At 42.0% G+C, this 16,717-nt stretch overlaps 1 protein-coding gene across 9 annotated transcripts in view; it reads left to right on the top strand.

The window, feature by feature from the left end:
* Positions 1–16,717, top strand: part of znf438 (zinc finger protein 438) — a 215,410-nt gene that overhangs the window by 184,142 nt on the left and 14,551 nt on the right. For 8 of the 9 annotated variants that reach the window (XM_080211935.1, XM_080211925.1, XM_080211954.1 and 5 more), the window contains one exon: positions 1,368–3,504. In XM_080211935.1, coding sequence (XP_080068061.1) covers positions 1,368–3,504 — 2,137 coding nt within the window. Of the gene's footprint in view, positions 1–1,208; positions 1,265–1,367; positions 3,505–16,717 lie in introns of those variants that run through there. The other variant, XM_080211989.1, reaches the window with a different exon arrangement.

Here is a 16,717-nt window from a genome sequence, read left to right as displayed (position 1 = left end):
TGGAACTGAAAATCGTATGCTACATTACTCGTGTGATAGTCAGAATGTCTTTTTGGCTTGACATTAGCATCCTGTTAGTGGCACATACCGCTCGTGTTGCTGCTGTATAGTAGCAGTGTGAAACAGCTAGCTTCGCTTGCTGCTCAACAGTTTGGCCTTCCAGGGTAACCTGAGTTGGACTGGGCCAAAATGATCAGATTAGAGTTACCATTATCCTGCAGAATGTCTTTGATACACCCTATTTCAGCCCCAAGCTTGGCATGGTATGCAAATAACTCAGGCCCTACTTACAAGGTTGCCAATAAGGCAAGTCATATAGCACCTAGAACTGTAATAATCCCAGTGTGTGTTAGTGAAGATAGGCTTGCGGTAGACCATGGTTGAAACCTACAGGCAGATTTCTCAACTGGTGCATCAAAGCCAGGGAGTTCATTTGACTGCTCCATTTCCACAGCAGCATATAATAATTTCCTAGAAGTCTTAGTGGGCTCCACTCAATGCTCAAATTCACCTGGAACAGTCTAATTATCTTGACGAATGCTTGAACAGGGTGTCTTTTCTCAGCAATATCTTTTATTCATCAAGTATTGCTAATATTAATTTGAATCAACTTTTGTAAAGATTATTTAAAAAACAATGTAATTAAAAATTGTCAACTTGGATCAGTTGGTAGTATTCTTACTTCAAATTATGATGATGTGGTTTCAAGCCCCATTATTGATGAAATTTTAAATTAAGGTCTATTCGAGCATTTCAGGTGAACAATACAGATACTATGCAAAATGTGAATTCTCCCAATATCCTGTCCATCATTCTGGGCAGGATTCTCCAATCTCATCTGTGGCCTCCCCACTGTCAGGGAGAATGGTCAAGTTTGTACTCAGCCAGAACACCATTCACTTCAGAATCTGTTTGTAACCAACACCAAACTAAGTGATATTATTTACTGGACCAGAATGATTTGTGTGCTTGCTTTCTTAAAGCTGAATGTGGAAGTATTCCATTGAATGCAGTGTTTCCTGAGTTGTTTCTGACAGCATGTGGCAAACCTCCATATAATTGCATATATTCTTCTTTTCAGAAAGTAATTCAGACCTTTTACACCTCCAAGGTCTGTTGGGCATCCTTTTGAATTTTTCTGTGCAACTGACAGCCGGCATCCCTGAATCCCGTGAATGATGCAAGCCGCAGACCTGTGCATTCTTTAGTTACTGCACAATGATTGTATTCCGCTCTGTTTCAGTGCTGCAAGCTAGGACTAGAAGTGACTTGAGAAGACAACTTCACTATTCATAAAATAAAGTAGCATTCACCTTGAAAGAATTCTCAATTGCAGTGGATGACTTATTGTGTCCATTTTTCAACAGATACACAAGGATCTTCAGCTACTATGACTTGCCAGAAGAGAAGTTTGCAGACCAAGGGTCATTTCAGAACCATTGCTCCAAAAGTTATTCCATCACCATTGGGAGCATCTGTTTCTTCAATGGTACCTCATTCGTCCATTAGTGGAATTTCTACTGGACCCACTGTTTCATCAGACATTCAGACAAATAAATTTGCAGCAAACAATGCAAAGCCTATAATCATGCCTGCTCGGAGCTATGCACTGATGCCTGTTGCTGGTAAAGAGGGAACTTACTCACTTGTAGCCCTGCCACAGGTTGCTGCAGCTCCTCCGCGAGTATCCTCAAAGGTCGAAAAAACGGTCATGGCCTCACGTGCTGGCCAGGCACAGGTTTCTCAGGCATGTACACCATCAGTAGTAACATTTGGACAGACAGCACCTCACATTGCTATCACTGAACAATTGAAGTTACCAATTCCTCGCTATCAGCCTGTGTGGGCCAAGCCAGCCATGAAGCAGGGAGCGGTTTCAAAACTGGCAGTGGTGAAACCAAGTAATCTTCAATGTCGCACTAGTACATCAGGAGTGACATCAGTACAGGTTCAACCAACCACAGTGCCCAGCCGTTCACAAATTCATCCAAGTGTGGTAGCACCTAAAACTGGATTGTTGGTTGATGCAGACAAAATAGGACCTGTACCCGCTGACGTCACAGTTCCTGCCTCACTTCCCCAGCATACAGATGTGATGCTTGGACAATGTTCCACATCCAAGTCTGAAGCGTCGAAAACAAATGAAACAGTTCGGCCAATATCTCTCAACATTTCAAACAGTGTGGACAGACACGTGCCACAGTCCGGGGCAGCAAAAGTTTCCTTTAAACATAGTCTGGATTCTCTGTCAGCAACATGCAACCTTTCAACGTGGTCTGTTGTCCAAACTGACCAGCAGTCCCCACTCATCACAAAACGTTCTGGGCCAGTGGGTTCTGTGCCAATAATGCAATTTAGAAACTCAGTTCAGTTCATTGCACCTACTCCTGCACCAAAAGGCAAAGTTCCTATTTTACCATACTCTCGAGTGAAAAGCACCATCTTTCATAACCCTAAGCGAAATCAAACTACTTTTACAACACCATCAACCCAATTCAAGTCTAGAGTCCTCACTGCAATGTCAGCTCATGATCAGCCTGGAACTGCTGAAATGTCGAGGAATATTTGTACGGTTTCTGATTTTCACAGAGACGGTGCTCACAAGCCAGGTGGTCATATGCCATTTATACCAATCGACAGTGCCAATCCAAGTACATCAGAAAAGGGGATTATAAATAGACTGAAGAAGCCAAGCAGCAATATACTCGAGCACAGATTAGTAAGGAAAAGAAAGATCGCGGATAATGTGACCATTTCTAAAACGAAAAGATTTCAGACCTATAATCTCTTGAGCAGAATGCAGGAAGATGAGGACAAGTTGAAATCTGATAGTTCTCCTCGGGAATCTGGTGCTTTCAAAGTGAGAGAAGAAAACATAAAAAGAGCGACAGATGAAAATTCAGACAAAACAGCGGCAGTGCTGAAGAAGTTTTGTAACATCATGCCCAAGCCTATGGCAGTTACACAGGCTGTAGCTCCTTTAACATTATCTGGAGGGATGGTTGCTATTCAGAACCTCGATAGTTTAAAACCAGAGTCTGTATCAAATGATGCAACAATGAGCAAAACTGGTAACTTTGTGCAGGTGGCCAGTACATCTGCCTTCTGCAGAAACTTGCCTGAGCAGTTGGTTTTGGATGAAAAGGCATATAAATGCAATGTTTGTAGTCGAGGATTTCAGTTTAAACACCACCTTCAGGATCATTTGAATATTCACTCCAAGAGCAGGCCTTACTGCTGCCGCATTTGCCACAAGGCCTACAGTCATTCAGGCAGCCTAAGCACTCACATGAAACGGTGTCACAGTGAAGTACACCGCAAGAAGCTCATGTGTTGTGAGTTCTGCGCAAAGCTTTTTGGACACATTGGAGTCTACTTTTTTCATCTAAAAGAAATCCACAAGGTCTTAATCAGCAATGAACTTTCTGACAGCTCAAACAAGAATAATGGAAATGCAAAGGAAGGACAGGTGGAAGCTGCACATTGTCTGCCTCTGTCAGACAGGTAAAGTAGAAAAAAATATTTTAAAAGTATTCTTGTGGCTATACAGATATACTTCCCAAACACACTTGTGTTTACCTTGTTGTGAGATTAGAACTGATCGTTTTCCTTTCTGTTTTACAGTGGTGCTTTCTTAGTCAAAGAAAAATACAATGTTATTTCAAGGTTCAGTTGATGAGTTTACTGCTGCTCTACAATGCCAGTTCCTGTTAATATTTGTTCAGCCTTGTCTTGATAGAACCATTGAAGTCTACAGCACAGAAGCAATCATTTGACCCACTTTATTTGCTGGCTCTTCCTGACAATGTTGCAGAAGTACTCCCATTGCCTCTGTTACTTCTTAATGCCCTCTGTCTTCCTCTGATTCAAATATTTATCTAATTTTCTCTTCAAAGAAGCAGTGATTTTTGACTCATTCAGTCCCTGTAGCTAATCATTGCTTGCTCCAACAATGCTCTGTGCAAATAATTTTTTCCTTGCCTTTTTTAGGGACAATTTTATATTGAAGAGTTCTCATAACTGGTTGCCTAACTGGGGAAAGTAGTCTTCCCCCCTTCAATTTATCAGACTCCTTCATAATTTTAAAAACCTTTAGTGAGTCTCTGCTTACTTTTACAAATTTTTTCTGTAAATGCTTCCTCCACCACCTCCTCCTCTGCTCAAGATAACCTATCGAGTTGAGGAAGGACCAAAGTTGATTCCTGCACTGTGATGAATGGATTGAGTGAAGGTAATGGTGCTATGGTTGGCTCAACATCTCTGGTTTGGTGGGGTAAAATTCGGCAATCTTCCTGCTCTTACACACGTCCTGTCACATTTGCTGGCAACGTGTATGCGGGGACTGTGTTGAACTTGACTCCAATGCCCTCCACAGTTGAATAGTCTGGCTCATTAATGAAAAATGGCTATTTCGGCGAATGTCAGGGGAGGAGAGATCCAGAGCAAAGAAAAATGCAGAAGTCCAAACTCCTGTCATAATGATTCTATATTAAAACTCAGTATCAAAATCAAGTTCAACACCTGCATCATTTGTATTGTGTATTATGTTAAAGATAAGCTGATACCTGATGGTTTGTGTCATTGCAAACATTGTCCTCATTTTACCAACTTCTTTTAAATGCACTATGCATCTTTGCTCAGTTTGCCCAGAATTAGAAGCAATGACTGTTGATGTGAGCTGTAGTGCATGTTGAACAGTTGATTCGATCACAGGCTCCATTGAAGCCTTGCACTCATCGCAACAATTGAAAAGTGTTTGTTCCTGACCCATCAAAATACTTTCATGACAAGTTCTATTCACACTAGGAAAATTTTATTAACAGAAACAAGCCACGCTGCAATATAAAGTTGCCTATGAAGCCAGTGCAGATGTACGTCGCTCTGTCTGTTCCATCAAGCCTCAGTTCCACCATCCCTGGGTGGTTTGCAGTTTTATTTGGATTTGAGTGAACAATTGCAAGAATGTTAGCAACATGTGAAAGCAGTTAGTAATGTGTGGTGGCCACATGCTAAGAAATGGGCAAATATTTAAGCTCTTCTATGTACTGTAGCATATTTTAGTGATGACTCCTTTTCCCTCTCCTGAGTTGCACCTCGATGTTGAAAACAACATTGGTAAATAGTCCTGCTGCGTTAGTTTTATGTGAATCATGCAACCTTGTCATCACTGCAAACATTAGTAGCAACCTTGTAAATTTCCTTTCCAAATTATTCCCCCTCCTTTACTATCTTGAGATGTTGGCTAATTTGCATACTGCCCTTCCATTATTGGCGTTTGCCCTCTGCTACTGAGATGGAGTGGCAATTCTTCCCGTGTGAGCCAATACATTTACTATTGTCATGCTACTCGACGGCAGTGCTGAACCTGTCCTTGTCGGTTCACTACAGGTAGTGGTCGCTGGATGTGTTTAGTCTTCTCCTTTCCCTTTAAGTAATCCTTCTGTGTTGAAGGCAATCAAGCCATGACAGTGGGAAACTGCACTATGTGGATTATGTACACGATGGAAAGTAGGGTTGCTAACCATCCCGGAATGGCCGTTGTCTACTGGATTTGCCATCAATCTCCTGGCAGCTAGTAAAAGCAATCGTGAGATTATAAGAGATCTGGCCAGTTATCGTTCATTGGAAAGGGTGATCTGATTACGTTTGCAGCGTATGACATAAAGCATGAACTGATATGTACTGCACTCACGAACATTCCTGTTGTGCCTGTTTTCCCACTGGTGCTGAGCCTCAATCTCAAGGCGAGGGAAAACCAGGAGCAAGCAATGTTGCTAGGGCATCATAGCCTCATAGTATTGGTAAGTATATGGTTGATTCCTCTATTGGGTATCCCAGTGACAAAAAAGCATTGGGAGGTTTCTTTAGTTTTAACATGTGTCTGCCCTCGGGGAGTCAATGTAAATTGGCAGCTCTGGTAGGTTAGAACAGGTTTCTCCCTCTTTATGTTTTGAGTGGAAGCTGTTCCCAGTGGAATTTCATTTTGGTGGGGGAGGCTAATATTGATTTTCATGGGATTTTATCCAAGTGGGGATTGGAAGTAATTCTTTGTTTTTCAAGTTTCCATTTCAGGACAAAGTGAACCTTAGGGCAGTTCATTGAAATCCTGCATTATTACTAGTTTATGCAAAGTTACAGTGATTGGACAAAGTTTATTTCTCAAGTTCGCTCTATATAAAATAAATATATTTACCACTTTGTAAAAGGTAAAGTTATAGTTGCCAAAGTCCTAGATGACTATAGGAAGCTCTCCCATTTGAGGGGGAGAGCTAACTGGTGGTGATTTAACGGAGGGTCACCATACTTCCAGCGGGAGTTGGCGGGGAGAGCGATGTTGAGAAGTCGGGGCATTCATGAATAACCTAAGACAGTACAGGAATTGAACCCGCACTGTTGGTATCGCTCTGCATCACTAACCAGCAGTCCAGCCAACTGAGCTAAATGGACATTCACAATAGGAATTTTCCTTCAGGGATTTGTTTTCCTCTCTTGCGCTCCCTTAGAACACACTCATGCCACCCTGCTGGCTTTCTGTGATGCCACTTCCATCAACATCTTCCAGAATATGTCCAATTAGAGTTGGCAACCTAACTGAAGCTTTTTTTTTAGCATTTTGGTGAATATTTGTTCACTTGATATGATAATGATTGCAACCAGGGGGCAATTCCAGATGTGAAATGGTTACTTGAAAAATGAAGCTAACCCACTTTATCGCTCGTGTCCAAAAGTGCACCTTTGTTTACTGTGGAGTGACCCTTCCACTTTGTTCTTCAATTACCCTCAAAGCGTCTGAACATTGTTGCCAATTTGCATCAAACTGTGAGCAGTTCAATGATGTGGATTATTGGGATTGCTCTCATTTATTTCCCATAGGGATTCTTACAACTTTGCGAGGAAGCTTTTGTCTCTTTGTTACAGGCCAGATTCATAATCAAGCTGCAAAGTACAGTTTGCTATCTTTGTACCAAATAGTGGGGGGACACTCTGAATCTTTGTTTGGTGGGAGAGATGGGCGAGGGGTAGGGGCTGCAACATGCACACACTGCAGCTAAAAATGGAAACAAAACAATCGGCATGGCAGCTTAATCCGATCAGTGCTTCAAAATGTAGGCATAGTTGTCTGCTGGTGGCCTACATCTTTCATGTGAAGGGGTTTCTTAATCAAGCAATGGTTTTGTGGTTGGTGACAGAGGAAAGTCATGCTGTTCATTGGGCTGACAGTCCCCCATAGACTCTTTGCCAGTTTTAGTGTGGCAACTTGTGGTATTTTGAGCACGTTTTAGTGCCGTATCTCATATGGGGGGATCTGGGGCCTGTGTAAACAGGGCAGGTAAGAGCATGACATGACTCTTTGACCAGTCAGATTGAAGAATCCTCACTGAGTCCTGTAGAGGATAAACACAAGTATGAATTTGAATATTTAATTCAACGTAAAGTCATGTAAGAAAAGTGAAATAAAGAGAGGGGGGATAAAAGATGGAATTAAGCATGAGAGATTTTTTAAATCTCCAACAGTAAAAAGCATTCTGAAGAAACTCCATGTAAAGGCCTTTAAGAAAAGTTTTGATAGAGTGAGTACAGAAAGAATGTTTCCACTTTTGAGAGAGAGAGCATAACTCAAAGGCATCAGTATGAGACAGTCAATAAGGTATTCAATAGGGTGTTGAAATTACTTAACTCAAAGAACAGTGAGAATGTGGAACTCACATGGTGCAAGTGCTTCAAGTAGATGCATTTGGAGAGGCGATGAAATTCAGCTAATGTTCTGGGGACCCAAGTTCAAATCCCACCATGGCAGATGGTGGAATTTGAATTCATTAAAAAATACCTGGAATTAAGAATCTACTGATGACCATTAAACCATTGCCAATTGTTGGAAAAAACTATCTGGTTCACAGATGTCCTTTAGGTAAGGAAATCTGCTGTCCTTCCTCTAGTCAGGCCTACGTGTGACCCAGAGCCACAGTAAAATGGCTGATTCTCAGCTGCCCTCTAAACTGGCCTAGCAAGCCACACAGTTCAAGGGTGACTAAGGATGGACAACAGCGATGCCCATGTGCCATGAATTAATAATTTTTAAAAAATTAAAGAGAGGCTAGGCAAACCTGTGTGGGCGAAGGGAATCCTGTAGGAGTTTACAATGATGGATTTAGATGAAGAAAGACAGGAAGAGAAATACATGCCAGCATGGAATGGTTTGGCTGAATGTGCCATACATTCTATGTAATCCACAGCTTGTTAGTTCCACTCATCAGTCCGAGTTTAAATTTGATTTCACAATTTACAATATTGAAATCTGGATTAATGTGTTCTGGGCTGCTAATCCAGTACGGGTTAGCCACCATCCTGTTTGAGGGATTCTGTTTAACCCAAGGCATAAAGTGCAATTAATCTTGTCAGTCACTTCTGATAACATAGTGGGTAGGTGCTGTGCACAGTGTGTGGTACTGAGTCACACAGACCAGGGAAGTCCGAGATTCAATCTCTGATGAGTTAGCTAACCTTGACCCAAGAATCACCCACTCACTGGAAAGTGCATGTAATGTCAGTTATGAAATTTTGGTCCAAAACGATCTGCTTAATGTCCCCTCCCAACACTTCAGAGAAAGGTCAACATTACTGGAATTGTAGGCTTTGAAAATTTGGACATTTTTGCTCATCCAATAGTGTTAATTTGTTAATGTGGTGATATTAGTGTATAGCAGGATGTGGGTTTCTGCTTGGTCTCCCCACCCCTCTGCACCATGGAAGTTACCTCTCTTGCCCAAGCTATCAGTGAGGCCTTGAGCAGAGGCTGAACGTTTTCCTACAGAGGTGGAAGGGAAGTGTGAAGGCAAGTCATCTTGAGCCCTGGGAGAACATAACCTGTCTATTCCTTGATCTCAATAGTGTGAAAATCGAGAATTGCACATTTTAACTTGATTTTATCTTGTTTCAGTTGAGGTGTAAGAATAACTTATCTGAAAATTGACATCCTGTGGAGTATCACCAGTTGATTTTAATTGCCCTTAAAAGTCATTTTCTTTTAAAATTTCATTAAACTAGCATTTCATTCACATATAGAGAGATATTGGAACACTTCACAGGGTATTGGACAGAGTGGTTACCAAGCGAGTGGGTTAGCAATGGGTGAAAGCGGAGTAAAGGAGAAAGATACTACAGAAAGCAGGTAAAGAGATAACACGATGCAGGTACTGAAGAACTGAATTCGAGGGTAGTGGGACGTAGTGGCCAAAGCAATATCTTGTCAAAGGAGCAAAGGTGGTGGGAAGGGAATGACCACTGAGCATCAGAGGATGCAAGCTTTGTGGTTTGAAGAAATCAACGCACATCAGAAAATGGAAGGATTTTAGAAGCTAGAATAAGGGTCTTGAAGCAGACCTTTAATTACAATGTGCATCTGAATATTACTGCTAGACTTGTGCTCTGATGTTTTGGCTGTGAGCCAATGGACTAGCTTCAGAGTAAGATACTTTGGCAAATCAGTTTCAAATGCTCATTCATCTTGTGCTCAATGACCCAAGTGCGTGAGTAAATAAATAATCCCTGGGTTTTACACTGAGCACTTTGAACCATTTCAAAGAATACAAGTCTTCTTATATGTATATTACTGTAGTATAATGTACTAAAAATTAATTCTGGAGAATAATTTTAATAACTATCATATGGGTTCTTCCCACCCAGGAAATTGTTTTGAAGTGAATGTTGTGTACAAAAAGTCCAAGTCATCACAAGGTGATTGTGGATGCTACTGAGTGGGATGGGTTTCCATGATGGGCCATTGAGACTGCAGCACTTAAGATGTAGCTTGTTGTTGTTTTAATGAATCACTCTCCTCACACTTGCACCCCTCCCTTGATAGTGAGCCTGTAGTGAGTGCTGTCAGGCTATTCCACCATGGGGCTATCACAGCCAAGCATGGTGCTGCCCTCAACTGAATTCAACATTTTCCGGTAAAAAGTCTGACAACACCAAGTTTAAGTCCAACCAATTTATTTGATAGTAAACTCACAAGTTTTTGAGGTTAAGCTCTTCTTCAGGTGAATGGAGAGTCCAACGCCGGCATATCCACATCATGTCAACATTTTCCAGCAGACAGCTGGTTTTTCCTTAAATCCCTCCCCAGTCTATGGGAGCTGAGTGGATTTGTAACATCTCAATTACTATAGACAGGGATTAATGGTGTCACTTTTTTGTGGAATGTAGATAGCCAGAAAGGAAAAGTCAGTTATTTCAATCAGAAATGTAAATCTTAAAATTCTAAATTTTAAAAATTGTCCTAGCGCTCTTGATTCTAAATGTTAATCTAGTTAATTGAAGCCATTACTACTGAATATTATTTAATAACACAGATGGAGGCTTTGGTCTGTCTTACATGCATTGTAATTGTTTCCACCATGTAAAAAAGCAGTGCTAACTACTGTGCACCATACTGCCCCAACTGCCCAACTGAAGCCAGAAGATTTGCTGTTTGGACAAGTGCGGACACAAGTTTTAAGAATTAATTTTGGTACTCCAACATGAGGCCGAGTTTTTCTGTGTAATCTGTGGATTTGAAATCCTAGTTAAAAGTTACAAACATTTCTTGTTAAATATTAATGCTTTCTTTCTTCACTAAACATTCTTGATATGATTGGAAGTTGTAAGTTGGCATTTAATGAGTGTCTGGTTGACTGTGTTATAAAAGGTAGCTGAGATAATTTGCAGGAAAGGAATCCCCCCCTGTTCTAAACCAATATGCATTAGGTACTTTGTTCGGCAGAGTAGAATATATTGAACCTTCGAGGACTGCACTGCAGAATGCAAAGCTCCCAAATTTAGCAGCAAATCCAATTATAAATTGTGATATGAGTTACTGGAGTTCTGACCAGGTTTCACTGAAAATTTTGCATAGTGTTTAAACCTTTCCTCTTTAAAAAGGCTTTTCCCCCATCTCCCTTAATCCCTACCTTTCCTGGAAACTGTAACCTTTGCTGATGTATATTTTTACAGGTACCATCAGCATTCTGTTACTTTGCTCAAATGATCATGTTTCTTGTGCAAACTTTGACAGAGTAAGCAGCATTCTAAATTTGGTGCGTTGCAAATTTATCGCAGTCCACGTCTCAATTACTTTAATGAAAGGCTGGTACAGTGGTTAGCACTGCTGCTCACAGCACCAGGGACACATGTTCAGTTCCAGTCTTCGGTGATTTTGGGTCCAAAGATGTGCAGATTAGGTTGAATGGCCTTGCTCAATTGCTCCTCAGTGTCAGGGAGATTAGTAGGATAAATACATAAGGTTACGGAGAAAGCCTGGATGGGATTGTTGTCAGTGAAGACTCGATGGGCTGAATGGCCCCTTTCTGCACTGTAGGGATTCTATGATTCTATTCTAGGACTGTGTGAAGTTTGCACATTATCCTTGTATCTCTGTGCGTTTCCTCCAGGTGCTCTGGTTTCCTCCCATAGTCCAAAGATATGCAGGTTAGGAGGATTGGCCATGGTAAATTGCCCTTTGGTGTCCTAGGTATGTGCATAAGAACTAAGAGTAGGAATAGGTCATTTAGCCCTTCGAGCCTGCTCCACCATTGGAAAAGATCATGGCTGATCGTTTTGTGAACTCAGCTCCACTTACCCGGCCGCTCACTATAGCTCTTAATTCCTTTACTGTTCAAAAATTTATCTATCTTTGCCTTAAAAACATTCAAAGAGGTAGTCTTAACTGCTTCACTGGGCAGGGAATTCCACAGATTCACAATCCTTTGTGTGAACAAGTTCCTCCTCAAGTCAGTCCTAAATCTGCTCCCCCTTATTTTGAGGCTATGCCCCCTAGTTCTGGTTTCACTGCCAGTGGAAACAACCTCCCTGCTTCTAGCTCATCTACTCACTTTGTAATTTTATATATTTCTATAAGATCTCCCCTCATTCTTCTAAATTCCAATGAGTACAGTCCCAGTCTACTCAGTCTTTTCTCATAAGCCAACCTTCTCAACTCTGGAATCAACTTAGTGAATCTTCTCTACACCCCCTTCAGTGTCAGTGTGTCCTTTCTCAAGTAAGGAGATCAAAACTGTACACAGTTGTGCAGGTTAGGTGGATTAGCCATGCTAAATTGCCCCTTAATGTCCAAAGATGTGTGGGTTAGGTTGATTAACCATGCTGAATTGGCCCTTAGTATCAGGGAGGTTAGCAGGGTAAATACATGGGGTCATAGAGATAGGGCATGGGTGGGATTGTTATCGGTGCTGGCGTGATGGGCCGAATGGCCTCCTTCTGCACAGTAGAGATTCTTTGTGTCTGAGGCACTCCGGCTTTGCAAGGTTGAGATCAGTATGTCAGGTGACAACAGCACTGCCCTTGTCAGCAAGTTTGATGAAGTTGGGGTTGGTTTTGGTCTAGTAAGTTCAGAGGGAGACTGGTGAGAGTGGATGAAGGGAACAGAAATTAAGACAGCTAACGTCACTGCCAGTTTTCAATGAAAATATGAGGACCTCATAAGAGGGCAGAGGGAGAGGGGCACAGGTGGAGGTAGATGGGTGAAAGGGTCTGTTAAATGAGTGGAGGACTCCTGCCCGAAGAAGTGATCACATAGACAAAGGCAAGAGAAGAAGATCCAATGTCATGCCAAGTTCAATTCATTTATATGAGGATAAAACAGAGTTTATTGCTGACCACTCCCTGTTTTTATCGCAATTAGTTTGAGGTGTCTTTGTCTCCCATTTTCATAATCCTAGAGAAAGTCTTTGTGCCCCAGGACAGAGTTAGATGATTTAGTGTTTACTTACAGCATTGGAAAGTGTTTGGCAGGCCTTTTCAGTGTTGCTTGTCAACACGATGTGTGAATGATGTCATTTGAGATGGCATCACTGATTATATCCGTACACACTTCAACAAAAATTAGGTTTTGTGTCTAAGGATATTAGTGGCAGATTGTGGTAGGATGCAGGTTCAGTACCTCCCGTCACTTTCTGATTTCAGCGGTGTCACTATGATATGAGGATGCTCTGATCACTGAAGGAAGGAAAATTGAAGGGAGAATCACACCTGAGCTCATCTTTCTTTCTTGATGACTGATTAGAAGAACAGCGTTTGACCTGAAGTCGTTCAGGCATTTGTCCTCATGGTGTGACTGATGGGCTGTCGAGGTGAAAAATGGTTTTTAAAAATTGAGTGTAAGCACCTTTAAAAATAAAATGTTAGATTGTCTACCACCATAGCAGAAAAATTGACACATATTGCATCTGCTACAACGTGAATTCCAAAAGCTAGGTTTTCAGAAGCAGAATTAATTCTACTTGACTTTTTCACTTTGCTCACATGTCTGCTATGTGAATACAGCTTTTCTTTTCCATTTGTACAGCCCAACCTCTTAAACTTATGCAATGCTTTTAAATTCTTTCTTTGCGTGTCACTTGTTTCTGAATCTGAATCTCTTGCTTCTGAATCATTCGGTGGCATAATGGTTAGCACTGCTGCCTCACAGCGCCAGGGACCCAGGATTCCTGGCTCGTGTCATTGTCTGTACGAAGTCTGCACGTTCTCCCTGTGTCTGTGTGGATTTCCTCCGGGAGCTCCGGTTTCCTCCCTCCCACAGTCCAGATGATGTGCTGGCTAGGTGCATTGACCATGCTAAATTCTCCCTCGGTGTATGCGAACAGGTGCCGGGGTGTGGCGACTGGGGGATTTTCACAGTAACTTTATTGCAGTGTTAACTAAAGCCTACTTGTGACACTAATAAATAAAGTTAAAAAAAAACACTTGAGTCTAGACTTCAGTCTCACTCCAGGGCCTGAATGCAAAAATCAAGACTGACACACTACCTCAGCACTCAGGAAGTGCTGGTATTTGGGTGAAACATTAAGCTTTAAAAAACAATCATTCAAGGGATGTGGGCATCATTGGCTTGGCCAGCATTCATTGCCCTCAAGAAGTGGTGGTGAGCTTCCTCTTTCAGCTTCTGCAATCCATATGATGTAGGTACACCCACCATGCTGTTAGAGAGGGAGTTCTAGGACTTTCACCCAGCGACAGTGAAGGAATGGTAATATATTTATAAGTCAGGATGGTGAATGGCTTGAGGGGGATCTCGCAGTGGTGGCGTTTCCATGTATCTGCAGTCCTTTCCCTTTTAGACAGTAGTGGTTGTGCATTTGGAAGGTGCTGTCTGTGGAGCCTTGGCAAGTTCCTGCAGTGCATCTTGCAAATGACCAACACTGCAGCTGCTGTGCATCAGTGGTGGAGAAAGTGAATGTTTGTGGCAGGGCTGTCAATCAATTGGGCTGCTACGTCCTGGATGGTACCAAGCTTCTTGAGTGTTGTTGGAGCTGCACCCATCCAGACAAGTGGAGAGTATTTCATCGCACTGCTGATTTGGGCCTTGTAGATTGTGGATAGGCTTTGGGGAGTCAGGAGGTGAGTTACACAGCACAGGATTTCTATCCTCTGACCTGCTGTTGTAGCCGCAGTATTTATATGGCAAGGATGGGGGCTATCAGTGATGGTAATGACTTTGAATGTCTAGGGGTGAAGGTTAGATTATCTCGTTGGGAGATGGTCATTGCCTGGCACTTGTGTGGCGCAAATGTTACTGGTCATTTGTCAGTCCTAGCCTGGATATTATCCAAGTCTTGCAACATTTGGACATGGATTGCTTCAGTGTCTGAGGAGTCGTGAATAGTACTGAACATTTTACAGTCATCAGCGAACTTACTTTATGACAGAAGGAAGGTCATTAATGAAGATGGTTGGGCCTCCGTCACTCCCCTGATGAACTTCTGCAGTGATGAGATCCCATCTGTTTGTTCGGGTGGCTGTGAAAGATCCCATGGTACTATTTTGAAGAACAGCAGGGGGAATATCAAGGGTTTGATTTTAAAAAAAGGAAGCATATGATAGGTACAGTGCTGTAAAAATGGGGGAGGCCTTCAGGAATATAAAGAGTGTAAGGGGATGCTTAAAAAATAAATTTGAAGGGCAAAGAACGGTCACGAAGTATCATGAGTAGATAAGCATAAGGAAAACCCCTTAGACATTTTATAAATATATTAAGAACAAGAGGATGATCAGGGAAAGAGTGATGCCCAATGGAAACCAAAGGGGAAATCTGAGCACAGAGCCAGAGAACTTGGACAAGATCTTAAATGAATATTTTTCATCTGTATTCACTAAGGAGAAAGACATTGTAGCTGGAGATTTTAGTTGGGATGATAAAGTTCTAGAAATTAATAAGGAGGAGGTATTGAATGTTATAATGGAAAGAGAGGTGCATAAAGCTCACAGGTTCAAGGTGAGAGAGGGGAAGTTTAAGGGAGATGTGCGGGGAAAGTTTTTAATGCAGAGTGGTGGGTGCCTGAAATGTGCTACCAGAGGAGGTGGTGGAAGCAGGCACATTAGCAACATTTGAGAGGCATCTGGATGGGTACATGAATAGGGAGGGAATAGAGGGATACGTACTCAGTAAGGACAGGTGGTTTTTTTCTTTAGTTTTTCTTGGGCATCGTGATTGACACAGGTTGGAGGGCCGAAGGGCCTGTTCCTGTGCTGCACTGTTTGTTTGTTTATAAATCCCCAGAGCCTAAGGAGATGTTTCCAGCTGCTATAGAAGAAGAGGGAAGAGATTTCAGGGGCCCTGATAAAGATATTTAAATCTTTGCTGACCACAGGTGAAGGGCCAGATGGTTAGAGGATAGCTAATATGGTATCGTTGTTCAAGAAAGGCAGCAGGGATAAGCCAGGTAATTACAGGCCAGTTAGTCTAACGTCAGTGGTAGGAAAGTTATTGGAAAAAATTCAGAGAAACAGAATTAATCAATATTTGGAAAGTCAGGGATTGATTAGAGATAGTCAGCATGGATTTTGGTAGCAGATCCTGTCTAACTAATTTAATTGAGTTTTTTGAAAAGGTAACTAAATACGTGGACTTCAGTAAGGGCTTTGGCAAGGTCCCAGATGGAAGGCTGGTCCCTCCTATGGGATACAAGGCAAGTTGGCAAATTGGATCCAATATTTGCTGTTATTGGGAGGCTTAACATAATGGTGTGATTGGAAACCTGTGACCAGCGGTGTACCACAGGGATTAATGCCAGGACCTCTGCTGTTATATACATTCATGACTTGGGTGTGAATGTTGAAAGTATAATTAGTAAATTTGCAGATGACACAGAAATTGATGATGTTGATAGTGAGGAGGATAGTCTTAGGCTGCAGACTGTTGTTGCACAACTGGTAAGTCAGGCAGTACAGTGACAGATGGAATTTAATCCTGATGAGTGCGTGATAATGCATTTTGGGAAGCCTATTAAGGGTAGGATATACACAAGGAACAGTCAGTCCCTAGGGAGTATTGAGGAACAAAGGGACCTTTGTGTAAAAGTCCATATATCCCTGAAGGTGGCAGCACAGGTAGATAGTGTGGTGCCTTCCTTAGCCAGGCATAGAATATAGGAGCAGGTAGGTCTATGGAACACACTTCTGAGAGGATGTTGGCAGTAGGTACTCTAGCAACATTTTAAGAAGCATCTGGACAAGCACGTAAATCACCAAAGCATAGTAGCCAATGGACCAAGTGTTAGTAAATGAGATTAGCATAGATTGATCATAGAATAGAGTCATAGAATCCCTACAATGCAGGAAGAGGTCCTTCAGTCCATTGAGCCTGCACCAACAACAATCCCACCCACGTCCTATCCCTGTAACTCCATGTATTTACCCTGCTAGTCCCCCTGACCCTAAGTGG

This window comes from Carcharhinus amblyrhynchos, chromosome 2, assembly GCF_965287045.1.
Source record: "Carcharhinus amblyrhynchos chromosome 2, sCarAmb.v2.hapA, whole genome shotgun sequence".
Classification (NCBI taxonomy): Eukaryota; Metazoa; Chordata; class Chondrichthyes; order Carcharhiniformes; family Carcharhinidae; genus Carcharhinus; species Carcharhinus amblyrhynchos.
The sequence above is the reverse complement of the archived record's forward strand: the minus strand, read 5'-3'. Positions and strand labels throughout refer to the sequence as shown.